General features: G+C 54.5%; 1 protein-coding gene across 1 annotated transcript; it reads left to right on the top strand.

Moving 5' to 3' along the window:
* Nucleotides 1-7179: 7179 nt before the first annotated feature.
* On the top strand, nucleotides 7180-9435 carry FOXC1 (forkhead box C1). Its single transcript, XM_054285181.1, has one exon. The coding sequence runs from the start codon at nucleotides 7180-7182 to the stop codon at nucleotides 8881-8883; it is 1704 nt and encodes a 567-aa protein (XP_054141156.1). The 3' UTR covers nucleotides 8884-9435.
* Nucleotides 9436-14898: the final 5463 nt, after the last annotated feature.

The following is a 14898-nucleotide window of genomic DNA, read 5'->3' as shown; positions in this document are numbered from 1 at the left end:
ACCTGGATAAAAAAGAAAGTCTGAAAGCTTTGCTTTTATTCGGTCAAAGAAGGGACACTTTTTGGGGAGACATTGAAATACATACTGCTGAAGCTCTTTTCTTCTTCAGTACAACTTTTCTGTTCAAATCATGCCTACCAGTCTGTTTACAGGTTGGCAGAGATGCACCGTGTGTGGCCTTACGGAGGCAGACAGGGAAAGAAAGAATCAGAAACTGCTGTTGTAACACACTCAGGAACTGAATGGTGACTTCTTTTACCTTTAAATGGTATGCTGCCTCATTTTGAGGGCAGAGATCTACTAGAAAATGGGGCTTGCCTGGGGTCACAGCCCACGGAACTCCCGCAGCTGTGAGTTTCAAGTGTTTGTTACACAAGGTGCATTTAAAATACCATCTCTTTTGTACATTCCCTGTGATCTGTGGAAAACAATAGTTGCATCTTGAGAGCTCTACTTTTTAAACTATTCTTTCACCTCTTTTTATTGTACTTTGCTTTTTGCAGACTAAGACATTGTCTTCTGTATGTAAACAAGCACGGGTTACTTCCAGCAGTGCACAAATAACTGCAAAGAGAGCATTTGTGGCTTCCTAAAAGTGCATATTCAGATATCTAGGTTTCATTACTTTTATTACCATAGCTCCTAGGAGCCTTAGAGGAGGCTAGTTCTTTGGTGTGATTGTACTTAATAACCATAAATGCCTTGTAAAACCCTTGAAATGCCTCGAAAACCGTGGGCACATGTAGCTGTGCTTGTGTGTTTGTGTGTAAATTTACACATCTCTGTGGCCACTCTGTGAAGGCATCTGCCTCTGGGTTTGCCAGACAATTTTACGAAGCTGTTCCTTGGAGGTTGAACGCATCAGTAATTGGACAGCAAGGGGGAGGTTAGAAAACAGAAGTACCTTTCCTGGAAACCAACGCTTTTCCCCTCGCAAGTTTTACTGGCAAGCCTGGCAACCAATAAAGACATTCCTTGGCAGAGGCAGGAATATAATGGCCTGGGCACAGCTGGCACCGCTCTAGCGCTCAACTCTGACAGCGAAACTCGCGACTCCGCAGCCGGGAAGGCTCCGTGGGGCGCTGAATCCCGCGGGCGCCGGGACGCGGGAGCGCGCCCGACACGGGGGCGCGCAGGGCGCGGGCAGGTGCCCGGCGGGGCCCGCGGCCGGCAGGGGGAGCCCGCGGCCCGCGCAGCGCTGCTCCCCGCGCAGGTGGCGCCGGGGCCGAGCGGGGCCGAGCGGGGCCGAGCGGGGCCGAGCGGGGCCGAGCGGGGCCGAGTGGGGCCGAGCGGGGCCGAGCGGGGCCGAGCGGAGCCGTGCGGAGCCGTGCGGGGCCGAGCGGGGCCGAGCGGGGCCGAGCGCGGCAGTACCGCCGCTACTCACGGGGGGAAGCGGCTTCGCGGCTTCCCGCCCTCGCTAGCCCGCTGTGCCCCGCGCAGGCATCGCGGCTTGAGGGCGGGCGTCCCCGCTTAGCCCTTGGCGGAGGGCGGCAGGCTTTGCACTGGCCCCCGCAGCGGGGCAGCGCCCGGTCGCGGCTCTCAGCAGGGCTGAGCGCCCTCACCGCCGCCCCCCATCCGTGCCCCCGCTAACTCCGCCGCGCACCCTCCCGAGAAAGCTCCCAGCCCTCAAAAACGAGTATGGGAAAGGCTGGCAATTATGTATCCAGGGGCTGATCTCTATCTGCTACCTAATGACTTGCCAAGTACTTATCACTTCCCAGACTAGGAACTGTCGCTTCATTCTAATGTAAATAAACCCTTACACAAATAAGTCTCTCTCTCCTCTCGTCTGCTAGAGCAATAGGTGGAGATGGAGCAGGACGGGGCTGCTAAGGTTCATACTCCCAGATTCGTTGCTCCCTGTGTGTTTTCATTTATGTGAATCCAGAGAATCCAATGGATTGAGCCCCCCTCCGCCCTCGCTGCCCCTCCCAGAGAAAGGAAGGAAATAAGGGAGGAAAAGGAACACAAAAGGGACAGGGGACCTTGGAAAGTAAAAGAAAAAAAAAAAAAGTTTCATGTCTGGCTATCCTCTTGTCAGTTTAGGAGTGAATTTTTAACACCCTGAGCGCTCAGATGATCCTGTTTTACCTTTGGATGCCAAAGCCAGAGAACCTACCAAATAATTAAAGGTTTCTTGCGCACTTGCGGGTTTTTCTCTCTGCATGTATGTGTGTGTGTGTGAGTGCTTTACAGAATGTACTTTACAGCAGAAACAACACAAGTAGTTTCCCACAGCCTGGGTTTTGTCCTTGTTCTTAGTGCTGCGACATCTCTGCGAACCTGTGTCACAGAGACGAATTTTATGTACAACCGCGATAATTATCGTGGGAAGATGAAATGCTCCGACCTCTTGATGGTCTCGGTTCTTCTTTGTAAACTGAAGGCAAAATTCCCTTTTAGATACCTAACGTGAAATTAAGGTGTTTCGCTCGTGAATGGCACGAAGCCGATGTCTGCTGCCTCATTTACTGCAAAGGATAATTTATTTCTCAGCCAAGAACGAGAGGCTAAAGATGCCACAGGGAATGGAGTGCTCATTTTCGTATTAAGTTTTGTTATTTATGTCTCAAGATAAAAGACGCCCTGGATTGGAAAACTACCTCGGCATATTTATGGAATTGTTAACCCACGTTAATAAAATAACAATCACGCCTGTTTGCTTAACTGAGTGCCACGCAAAACAGACCTTGCATTTAGAGCTCGGCTTAATTGCACAGGCTTGAGATGGCAGTGGTGCTGGTGCAAGAACGAGAGGGAGGGAGGGAAGAAGGGATTGCTGTCACCCATGTCCAGCGGCTGCAAACAGAGAGGAGACTTTCGGCACAACAGATTTTTCTACTGGTGAAGCACAGATTTGATGCCATCAACTTCCCTCCCTGCCCCTCGAAAGGATGTCAGCGGTTTTCTCCTGCGGTGTCGCCTGCTGTTTAAAGAACATGGAAAGCTGCATCCTGAGATGCGAAGAGCCGGGCTGGGTGGCTGGTTTTTGGAGTTACAGGGACACTGCTATGATGTTGAAGCCAAAAGAAAGGGAGAGAAGCGAAGCTCTGACTACGTTTAACATAAACAGCCCGGGGCTGGAAAGCAGTTCACCTCCAGGTCTTTGAGAGGAGCGAGGAGGACAACGCACAGCGAATTGTTTGGGTCCACCTGGGCTTTGCCCAGGTCAAATACCAGTCCCGCCGCCTACCGCTCCGATGTCATCTTTCTTTCTGACATCTTCCTAAATAAGGTTGCAAGTGACCACACACACGAATCCTCGGAGGGTTTCAAGACAAACGCGGCTCCCTGGCCTGGCTCTGCCCATCGGGGCTCCCGCCCCGCCGCCGGCGTCCCTCGCACGGCCTGGGGAGGCGGCGGCAGCGGGACAGGGGCCCACGGAGGCCGAGGCTGCTGCCGCCGTCCTGCTCCGCTCCTGGGCAGGGCCGGGCGGGACACCTCCGGGCGGCTGTCCCGCACCGAGGCCGGGCTGGATGAGGGGCAGAGGCAGCCCTGCCGTGCCACCGGGTGGGTGAAGACCCAGCGCCAAGGACTCGTTCTGGGTGGTATCCAAAGGTAGCAGGGGGAAAACTGATCTTCCTGCCTCCCTAAACACGTCGCTTTCCCTCGACACGCACACACACACAAGCCCCAAATTCCACTATGAACCTTCACAATGGTGACTTTTGTGCCTCCAGCAGAGAAACCAAAGTCCTGCTGGGTTGAGGTCTGTAACTTAACACACGTTGGTTGCGTCAGTTCGCAATTATAGCACCAGAGTTGCTGTTGCAAAATATATTAGATGCAAAATGCTTCGGATTAATGCCCCCCCTTCCCCTCCTTCTCTGTACTGAAACCTCTCGGTGTTACTCCAACCTTTGCCTGTGAAACAGCTTCGCTACCGCCAACATTGTCCAGATAAAATGAAAAAGCCACTGAAGGCTCCGGGTCTCGGAGCGGCACGTTACGGGCGCTCGAGGGAGCGAGCGGGAAGCCCACGGAAATTGTTTTTAACGGCAGGTAATACCGTGGGAAAACCGGATGACCCGGGCTGCATGGAAACGTGCTAAAATGCCCTTTTTCTTTCTCTTTTTTCCATTTTTCCCCCTCCTCAGCAAAACAAGAAAAAGGTTTTGAAAATATAAAGTGTTGGAATTGACATCTAGTCCAGTGCTTGCACATTTATTAATTCTGCCGTGGTGGGAGGAAAGGGAAAAAAGTGTAATTAGGCAGGAGCAGGTGAAAGATTCCAGACGATGAAATACAACAGGCTAAACGGGATAATGTATTCACCATTAAAGAACTGACATTTACTACCAAAAGGAGACCCGTTACGTTTGAATATGAAAAGGAGCAGACATTAAGCTACATAAATTACCTTCTTCACATGACTTGAATCTCATTTCAAATGCCTTTTTTTTTTTTTTTTTAATAACCAACAGATCGGTGTTTGAGAGGAAAAGCCATTCCTGCTAAAATACCACCAAGCACACGATGCGCCTTTAGCACGCTCCAAAGGCATGATCTCCAAAGCAATCGATCACAGTAAAAAGTGTGGAAAGGGGGTTTCGAATCAGTGAAGCCAAAAGGGTCTTTTAACGTATTTTTAGTGTCACAGGATCAGGACGGGTAATTCATCTCACAAGCGCACCACACACACGTCTTTCCCGCAAAAATCCCACCCTTTAAAATTATTTCAGCGTAATCCTTTTAGCTGAACTTTTATTAACGCTTATGAAGTTTCAGAGGTATGGGGCTACAAAGCGAATGAAGAGTACTGGGCTGTATTTCGAATATCTGAAGTATTGGTAAAATGGACTACTGTGAAACAATGTATACTAATTTCACCCGTGTTTAACGTACGAAAAGAAAATCTTCATTCATCAAATGTAAGAGACAATTGAAATTAAAATTTAAAAAATAAATAACCAAGCCTTCACTCTCGGTTCCCGTTGAGTTCCCGTTTAAGTCTTATTCTGATTAGAGCCCAAATGTTATTTCAGATAGTTAGACAAAGGCAAATCAAATCTTCACCGCAGAACCGGCCAAGCAGTTAAGAGATTTTGTTCTTCTTTTTCTCCCCCCCCCTCCTTTTTTTTTTCTTTTGACACACCTGACATACCACGGAATCCACTCTGAAGGAGACTAGCAACTAAATTGTGCCCTCTCCGTCTCAAATGGGTAAAGAGATAAAGCTAGGATCCCCTCTCCGTATCGCAGCCCACATCACGCAAAAATTACCTGAAGGGGCGAGCTACAGACCCCGTTCAGAGAAACGCGCCCGTGTTTACAAACAGCAGAGGCAGCGGGCGCTTCTTTTGCAGGCAGAGGGAGGAAAGCCCTCGGTGGCTGATTAATAAAAAGGAGCTTTGCAGGACTCGTCAAACCCTTGTCAACCGGAGGAATGCAATCTCTTCAGAAGCGTTTGGTCAGGCAGGCAGCTGGCTGCAGGCAGGGTGGTGCGGGGGCACCCCACCACACACACACACAGACACGCACACAGACACGCACACACACAAGAGACAGACACACAGACACACACATACAGGCACTTTTCTCCCCGTGCCCCCGCGGGCGTGGGGGGTGGGAGGCAGCTGGGTGAGCTTCTGGCTGGGGCGGACAGGGAGCGAGCCGGCACACCGGCACGGAGCCGGCACAGCGACACAGAGCCGGCACACCGGCACGGAGCCGGCACAGCGACACAGAGCCGGCACACCGGCACGGAGCCGGCCCGCCGACACGAGCGGCAGCCTGGAGGGAATGGGAGGAGAGAGCCCGACCGGAACGTGTGGAGACCGAGGAGTTTACACACACACACACAACAACAGCAACAACAACAAAGAATAATAATAATATAAAATAACAAGAGAAGTGACGTTCGTGGAGAAAACACGCGTGGCAGAGCGCGGGGTGCGCGCGTGGGTGGAAGGAGCTCCGGGGGAAGCTCCATGCACACACATACATGTGTACACACACAAATACATATATATACACATATCTATTGGTAAGGACACGCACATGGTGCGTGTGCCCGCGGTGCGTGTGTAAGGGCGCGCGTAAGGACGCGGGTGTGCTGGCGAGCGGGCGAGGTGCAGGGCAGCGGGGCTCGGGCGGGGTCGTCGCGCAAGATGCGCGGGCGCTGGAGGCTCCCCGCGGGTGCGCAGCGGCCTGAGAGAACGCGGGGCTCCGCGGCGCTCAGGGCGCCCGCGTGTGCCGTCGAGTGTGTGTGGCCGGTCCCCGAGCGCTACAACTCCCGGAGCTGCTGTGGGGATTTTTTTTTTTTTCTTTCTTTCTATTTTTTTTTTTTTCTCCTCCCCGGTCTCTCCTTTTTTGTTTTTTTTTTCCCTCCTCATTCAGAGCCCGGGGTGTCTCCCAGCCCTCATTGGCCGGCCCGGCTCGGCGGGGCGGAGCCGAGCCGCCTGCAAAAGGAGGAAAAGAAAAAAAAGAGAGGAAAAAAAAAAAAAAAAAGGGAGACCGAGAGAGGAGAGGGAGGGAAAAAAAAAGGAGAAAACTGTAAGTGCGTAAAAAAGTTCTCGCCGTGGTGACGGATGCTCAAAAGTTCAGGAGTTTTTCCGATGCTTCCCAAAGCAGCCTGCGACTGAAAAAGAGACTGAAAAAAAGCGAGAGGGAGAGAGAGAGGGAAACTTTGCACTGGGAGATCGGGAAGGTGGATTTTTTTCTTCTTCTGCTCGCTTAAAAAAGCCAACAAAACACATCCCTCTACTTTTGTCCCTCCTTTGCAGACAACTTGTTGCAGATCCCCGTGGAACAAGGAACTGGGAGCGTGGGAGCCTCTTTGCAAAGGTTTTATTTTCTTAATACTCTTTCTGCGTTTGGAAGTTGCTTTCTCCGCTGCGATTACTTTTTTGTTTTTTCCTCCGCCGTTTTCTTTTTTAAAACATTTTCCCCCTTTTTTGTCCCCCCTCCTTTGCCCCCCCTTTTTTGATTTTTTTTTTCCCCCCTCCGCGTGGAGCGCGGGAGCTCGCCGGTGGGCTTTCCCGGGCGAAGAAGAGGAGGCTTTCGGCGCTGCCATCGTTATTCTTCCTCCCTTTTTCCGCGCTCCGCCGGGGGGGTGGGGGGGTGGGGGTTGCCCGGCCGCCCGGTCCAGCTCGGTCCGCGGAGCGGCGGAGGGGTGGAGGGGGAAGGGACGCGCTGTTTGGTCCGGCGGGGAGGGTGGGGGAAAGCTGACGGGAGGACATGCAGGCTCGCTACTCCGTGTCCAGTCCCAACTCCCTAGGAGTGGTGCCGTACCTCGGCGGAGAGCAGAGCTACTACCGTGCCGCTGCGGCGGCGGCCGGCGGGGGCTACACGGCCATGCCGGCCCCGATGAGCATGTACTCCCACCCGGCCCACGAGCAGTACCCGGCCGGCATGGCCCGAGCCTACGGGCCCTACACGCCACCGCCGCAGCCCAAGGATATGGTGAAGCCGCCCTACAGCTACATCGCCCTCATCACCATGGCCATCCAGAACGCTCCCGATAAGAAGATCACCTTGAACGGGATCTACCAGTTCATCATGGAGCGGTTCCCTTTCTACCGGGACAACAAGCAGGGCTGGCAGAACAGCATCCGCCACAACCTCTCCCTCAACGAGTGCTTCGTCAAGGTGCCCCGCGACGACAAGAAGCCCGGCAAGGGCAGCTACTGGACCCTCGACCCCGACTCCTACAACATGTTCGAGAACGGCAGCTTCCTCCGCCGCCGCCGCCGCTTCAAAAAGAAGGACGCCGTCAAGGACAAGGAGGAGAAGGACCGCCTGCACCTCAAGGACCATGCCCCGCCGCGCCCGCCGCCGCCCGCCGCCGCCGCCGAGCCCGAGGGCGGCCCCGCCGGGGGCAGCGCCGCGCCGCCGCCGCCGCCCGTCCGCATCCAGGACATCAAGACGGAGAACGGCACGGCCTCGCCGCCGCAGGCCGTGTCCCCCCCGGGCGCCGCGCCGCCGCTCGGCGCCGTGCCCAAGATCGAGAGCCCCGACAGCAGCAGCAGCCTCTCCAGCGGCGGCAGCCCCCGCAGCACCCTCCCCTCCAGCCGCTCCCTCAGCCTGGAGGCCCCCGAGCCCCCGCCGCCCCCGCCGCCGCCCCCGCCGCCGCCCCACCACCACGGCCCGGGCTTCAGCGTGGACAACATCATGACCTCGCTGCGGGGCTCGCCGCAGGCCGCCGCCGAGCTGGGCGCCGGCCTCCTGGCCCCCGCCGCCGCCGCCCCGCGCACCGGCATCCCGCCCGCGCTGTCCCTCGGGGGATACTCGCCGGGACACAGCTCCGTCTACGGCTCGCCCTGCGGCCAGGCGGCCGCCGGCGCCGCCGCCGGCACCTACCACTGCAACATGCAGGCCATGAGCCTGTACGCGGCGGCGGGCGGCGCCGATCGGCCCGGCCACCTGCCCTCCGCGGCCGCCAGCCCCGCCGAGGACCCGCTGCCCGAGTACGCCATGCCCTCGGGCGGCGGCGGCGGCGGCGGCGGCGGCGGGGCGGGGGGCGGCGGCAGCGGGGCGCTGGGGCACGGCGGGCTGGGCGGCGCGGCGGGCGGCCACCAGGAGGGGCACCACCCGCACCCGCACCAGGGCCGCCTGGCCTCCTGGTACCTCAACCAGGCGGCGGCGGCCGCGGCGGCGGCGGCGGCGGCGGCGGGGGAGCTGGGCCCGCTGGCGGGCGCGGCGGGCTACGCGGGGCCGCAGCAGGGCTTCGCCGCCGCCCCGAGAGAGGTGTTCGAGGCGCCGCGGCTGGGGCTGAGCGCCTCGCCGGGGGGCGGCGGCGGCGGCGGAGGAGGCAGCGGGGCAGGGGGCGGCGGCGGCGGCGGCGGGGCGGGGGGCGGCGGGAGCTGTCAGATGGCCTTCCCCGGCAGCCAGCCTCTCTACCGCACCTCCGGGGCCTTCGTCTACGACTGCGGCAAGTTCTGAGCGCGCCCCGTCGCGGGGACACCGCGGGAACTCAGCTCCGCTCCGCTCCCTACCGCGCCGCCCGCCCTCGCAGCGCCCGCGGAGGGAAGCGGGCGCATCGCGAAAAGCTTTTGTACAGAGACAGCCCCAAAGCATGTCTTGGTTTGTTAAAGGACAGTGTTACTCCAATAACACGTAAGTTTTGTTTTTCTAATTGCTTTGAGAAATACTTTTTTTCCCCGGCCCCCATCCCGCGCTCTTCCCCGTCCCTTAAGGTATTGTCATGCCCCGTGTTTAAAAGGGAGCGAAAAGTCCAGCGTAGAGTACCAGCTTCTTTCCCCCTCCCCTTCCTCTTCTACAAGGACTTGTTTTAAAATGTAAATTGCGACATAGTAATTTATTTTTAATTTGTAGTTGGATGTTGCGGACCAAACGCCAGAAAGTGTTTCCCCCTTTCCTGAAAAGTGACGTTATAATTGACTGAAACGCTGATTTTTTCACTATATATAAAAAGGGAAACTGTATTAATCTAATTCTATCAATATTTTTCTTTTTTTTTTTGTTGAAAATATTCTGAAGGTATTGCATTGTTTGTTTATTAATAAATTACCATTCAGTTGGAATGATCCTTTACACGTCTGTATATTTTAATGCTTTCATTTAGAGAGAGAGAAAGAAAGCAAGAGAGGGAAAAGGGATTTCATAACTAACTTTGTCGCTGGAACAGCTTGTTCCCCTCCGCACAAATTCCAAAGACCATTTAGGAACTGCCAGGTCGAAAAATCCCTTTTCAGTCTCTTCTGCAATATGTTCCACTTAGTCAGCTCGCCTTATCCGCTAGGAAAAAAATACTTTCCCATGGCAGCTCTGAGTTGGCAAATAAACAAACACGTTTTCTTAGCAATCAATGGCAAAACCTGGAAACATTTGACCATACACAGTAGTATGGCGACATTAGGTTGTTTTAAATGATATGCCTATGTAAGGATATATTAAGTGATAACTCCGAGGTAGAAGTGCATGCACTAGATTCCAGACCATGTGTAACTGTATATGTCGAGCTATCGATTGCTCTGTGTGTGTTTCAAATGTATTTATATCTAGGATTTACATATGTACCTATATTTAAAGAAGGATTACGTATTTATTTATAGTTTAATATACGTATTGCATTTTTTTCTAAACTCCAGTGTATAGCAGATGCCAAATAATCTGTAGTACGTGTACTCTTAAATATAATGCCAGCATATAAATTACTGCTTCTTAGAAGTGATAGCAAAGCGTGCAATCACATCAGTGAAGCCGCTTCTGTAACACATGAAGTTCTATTTTATTTCGGGGCCGAGGGGAAAGAGTAGTAGTGTTAAAGGGTACTTGTACAGTCTACCCTTACACCTTTACAGCTCTGCATTACTCCCGTCCTTCAGGGACTTCACTGGTCTGCGTCTCAATTGCTCGGACAGATTATTTTTCAAATATTTTGTGTGGGCGAATTTTTCTTATATAGTTGCTTGGGTGCTGTTTGGTTTGGTTTTTCTTTCTTTTTTTTTTTCTTTTTTCTTTTTTTTTTTTATTTCCTCTCCTTACCTCCCTCAGTTTTCCTCAAATCGGCAAAAAAATATACATATTACCAGGGTAGCAAATGAGTGCTGCACAGACTGGCACCTTGTCAGATCAAGAATCCTACCTTCTGGAAAATTTACTATTAAGAAACTACGGTCAGTGGGGATCACCTTCCCCTTTTGTAAGTAACCACCAAAATGCAATAAATCCGTTAACTTAAAAGAACCGGCCTAGTCAGTCAGACTTGGAAATAAGTTTATTTGATTACAGACATTTAAGGCCTAAAATCTGCTTTCAAGATAATACATTTCCTATCAGAATCTCTTATCTAAAGGCAACACTTAGCAGTAATTGCTGTTGCATTGTTAAGGGTTACGCTGTAAATAAATACAAAGGTATTTGCAGTTCAACCTTATTACCTCGCTTTTGAGCTGTGCTTCCTTGCAAAGCAATAGTCCCATGTTTAGAAAACACCTCCAGCAGATGGAATGAACCGGGGGGAGTGTGTCATCTTAGAACGCGTGGGCTTAAGAACACGTTTATTCAAGTATGGCGTAGTCTTTGCTTTTTCTTGCTAGTACCTCTACAAAGATTACCGGGTGCCTTATTTACATATATTTGTTTGCTAAGTTGGGTAAGGGAACCTTAAACGCTCCATCGCTCAGTTGTGGTAAAGCTGATGAGGAGGACGAGCAAAGTGGAGCGCCTTCTCTCCAGAGACGTATTTTAATTTCTGCTCCCCGTTTTTCACCAGTAAAGGGAAACAAAATGTTACCTATTCTCGGTGGGGCTCGCTTTCTGCTCCGCACCGTCCCTCTCCCGGTACCGAGCGGGGGCAGTGAGCTGGCGGCTCCCGCCCACCGCCGCCTCCTTGGGAGCGGGGCTGCCGGGCCGGAGGCACGGCGGGGCTCTCGCTGCCTTACGCCCCCGCTCCCCCTCGCTGCAGAGGGGACCCTCGCCGGGGCAGCTCCCTCTGCCTTGGCACATGGGTTTGCCAGCGGGGTGGCTGCATAATAAGCCCATTCCTGCCCCCCGTCATGTATTAAAAATAAAATTTAAAGAAGGCAGAGGGTAGAGGCGATTGAGCCTGCTATTTGCCTGTTATTTTTGTTGCGATCAGGCGCCGGCTTTCCTGTAGTTTGGGTTTTCTCAGCGGTCTGCAGCGGTAGGGTGTTTGTGGCGAAAATAAATAGTGGGGAGCGCAGTTGTCAGCCCGGCTTGTTTAATAACCCGTTGCATTGGTGCTGCTCGACTGGGGAAGCTGGGGGGGCCGTGCGAAGCTTGAACAAGTGCCGCGTGTAATTACTGCTAATGCTCGGGGCGGTGCGCGGCCCTCTGCCGCGGGGCGGCCGCGCAACTTGCGCTGCCCGTGGCCCTGGCTGCGAAAGGGCGGGCGGTGCGGGCTCGGCGGGCCGGGAGGGCGGCTCGCACTCGGGGAGGGGGCACAGGGAAACTTCCCTCTCGGCCGCAGGTAGGTCGTGTCGGGATCTTCTGCCCCCGGAGGGGATCCCTTTCCTGCAGTGACGTGCGTGGTGGCGGCGGAGGTCACCTCCTGCTTCTCGGTGTGACGGGTTGGCTCACCGCACACGCGTGCCTTCGTCTTGAGTTTTAAAAACACTGTTTTATTTAAATTATTATCACAATCATAATCATAATCTTTTTTTCTCCCGCTCCCCACAGAAACTGATCACAACGAAAATAAGGTTAGCAGTGCTGGCTGTCCCCGCGGCAGGCAGTGGAAGGTGCGGGCTTGGCCGCGGGAGCCCCGCCGGGCGCGCAGCCCGGTACCGCGGGTCCCTGCGCGACATTGCACGGACCGGGGTCGGCATCTCTGGGCTCTGCCGGGCCCGAGCCTTCGTCGTGAGGCATTGCGGCTGCTGCTGGGATGGGGAAAGGCCGAGCGGGCTCGCTAGAAACCTTCCCGGGCTGGGGCAGCGCGATGGGAGGCAGGGAGCGGGGCATCTGCCACCGTGAACCGCGGGCGTGGGGCCCAGCGTGGGGCACGAACCCTGTTCCTCCTGTGCTTCCCTCCTCTTGCGCACAGGAGGCAAACCCGAGCGAGCGTCCCTTCTGACCTGTGATTGTCTCCCAGCAGAACTGGGCCTGCCCTGAACGCCACGGGAGATGCGGTGCGACCTTGCGCAGCGGTGGGCACGGGATGTGCGCGGAGAGGTGTCCCCGTAAGGCCTCGACATCTGCGGTGGCAGCCCCTACAGCAAACGGGGACACTTGGCCCCAGCCATGCCTGCGGAGAGGTCATTTAGGCGCCAGGTTAGCACGGCGCTTTGTGGTGTTTTTGTTTTTTTAGCTCAAACTGATTTTTTTTTTAGTTTTCCAAACTGTTGCTTTGCTTTTCGTCTTTAAAACAAAACAGCTTTTTTTTTTTTTTTTTTTTTTTTAATAGATTTGAGGAACCATTCAATTTTCATGGTGGTTCTGGTGGTTTCTCACTTGTACTCGCTCATCTGTCACTTAAACTGTGGAAAACGTAGAGAGGAGGAATATTCTCCTTTCTAAGTTTCCTCCTTAGAATTTCTTCTTAAAGTAATTACTGTTCCTAATATGTTCCTATTATGCAAAGGTCATAATCAAAAATAGCAGAGAAATGCATGCAGGTAGTCAAGAGGTCATGGATTAAAACCCCTTCCCTACCGCCACAGGCCAGGTCAGATGGAGAACATGGTGGGGCTGTTTTGTGGATGGAGACATTAATTGAGTGGTTCCAAATCGGCGTTTTATGATATCTGGGGCTCTTTCTGATAGCCAAGAAGTTCGGGAAAGGCGTTTCGAAGTTAGAGGCTATTTTCATAGCCGGGCTCAACTTCGTAACGCTGTTGGTAACTGTGGGGCTGCAGCGCTTTGACCAGCTGCCTGTACGCTGCTCTCACCTCCCCAAAAGCACGCCGCTGGAGCAGGACGAGCTTACAGTTTTGCCCTGTCCTCTGGAGGCTTGGCTTGGGCGTTTCGGGCGAGTCCCGCTTGGCGCACGCAAAAGCTGCTGCGGGCTGTGCGGGCTGTGCGGGCTTTGCGGGCTGTGCGGGCTGTGCGGGCTTTGCGGGAGGCAGCGCGGGAAAGGAGCCGTGGCGCACGGTCGGGGGCTGCGCGCCCCTCCGCGCCCACGTAGAGATGAGCGTGAGGTAAAAGTGCTCAGTCTTTATTACGTGGTTGATTGCGTAGGCAAAAGCGTGTAGGGCCGAGGCGCGCACATGGCTCCAGTGCACAGCGCAGGAGAGCTGCGGTGCGGCGCGGCCCCTGGAAGCTCTCCCCCGTCCGCTTCCCGAAATAAACCATTTCAACAGCGGCGGCTAATCGAACATTAGCTTTCAATTAATTTCACTCGTAAAGTGATTTAAACTCCTTCGCGTACTCAGTCCATTTTCCCCGTCTCCCTGTGCTGGGACCAGGCGTATTGGCTAAATTCATCTGCACTTTGAGATGAGCTAATCTTTTGATTAGGTTTTTTCGGTTTTTTTCTTTGGGGGGCGGGGGGTGTTGGGGTCATTTTTGTTTTGCGGATTTTGGTAGGGTTTTTTTAGGCTAGGCGGGAGATGAGGAGCACGGTGGTGGGTGCTGTCAGGCCGTGCGAGGCTGAGCTGTCGCTGCGCGGGGGCGCAGGTAGCGCGCAGCCGGGGTGGCGCGGAGGGCGCGCTCAGGTTTGCGCGGTAAGATGCGCGAGAGGCTGGCGAGCCTTGGCTGTGCCCTAAGGGAACCGCTCGGAGCTCCCCGGGGACGTGCGCGGGTTTCGGTCCCGTATTTCGGTCACAAGCTCACGGGCTGGGAGGGCACCAGTCGTCATTCCCGTATCGGTCCCCCCCCAGCTTTTTTTTCCTTTTCCCTTCTGCCTCGCCTCCCCGGCGTCTTGTCTGTTGTGAATCCGCCCCAAAGGTGGTGCGGTGCCACGGTGAGCGTAGCCCTCCTGGTTTAATTACGCTGGGGCTCATAAAGCCATTCGCTTCTTTCCAAAGTAATAAACAAACGTCGCGTTAGGTCAAGATTGATGGTGTCCATGCAATAAAAACGGGCCAGGTCAGGAAGGAATAAAATTCAATCAGAGCTCGCGGAATCATTTTTCAGGGGACAGAAAGACAGAAAAGGAGACGGGGGTCAAGGGAGACGATGTCGCCATTCACAACACACCAGCCGGGAGGGAGGAGGGCGAGGGTTAACGAGCGATTGTTTTTTATCAAGCGGAGCCTAATTGAACGAAACAATAGCCGCATGGAGGGGGGTGGAGGGGGAGAGGGCCGGCTCCTTACCCGGTAGTTGCGGGGCCGGGCGGCAGCCCCGTACCCTGGTGGAGGCACCGGGGAGACCTCGCAGGGCTGCTGAGCCCCCCATTCCCCCTTAAAATGGTACACACGCACCTGGGGCAGCGGGCAGGCCTTGTCCTAGGCCGGGGCTGAACGTGCAGGTAGCGTGAGCAACAGATCGGATGCCTGGGGGATCACTGGGAGGACCCCTCATTTCCTAACG

Source organism: Melozone crissalis, unplaced genomic scaffold (assembly GCF_028551555.1).
Source record: "Melozone crissalis strain CALT ecotype California unplaced genomic scaffold, PUWL_Pcris_2 ptg000042l_1, whole genome shotgun sequence".
NCBI lineage: Eukaryota > Metazoa > Chordata > Aves > Passeriformes > Passerellidae > Melozone > Melozone crissalis.
This window is presented reverse-complemented; position numbering and strand designations above follow the sequence as displayed.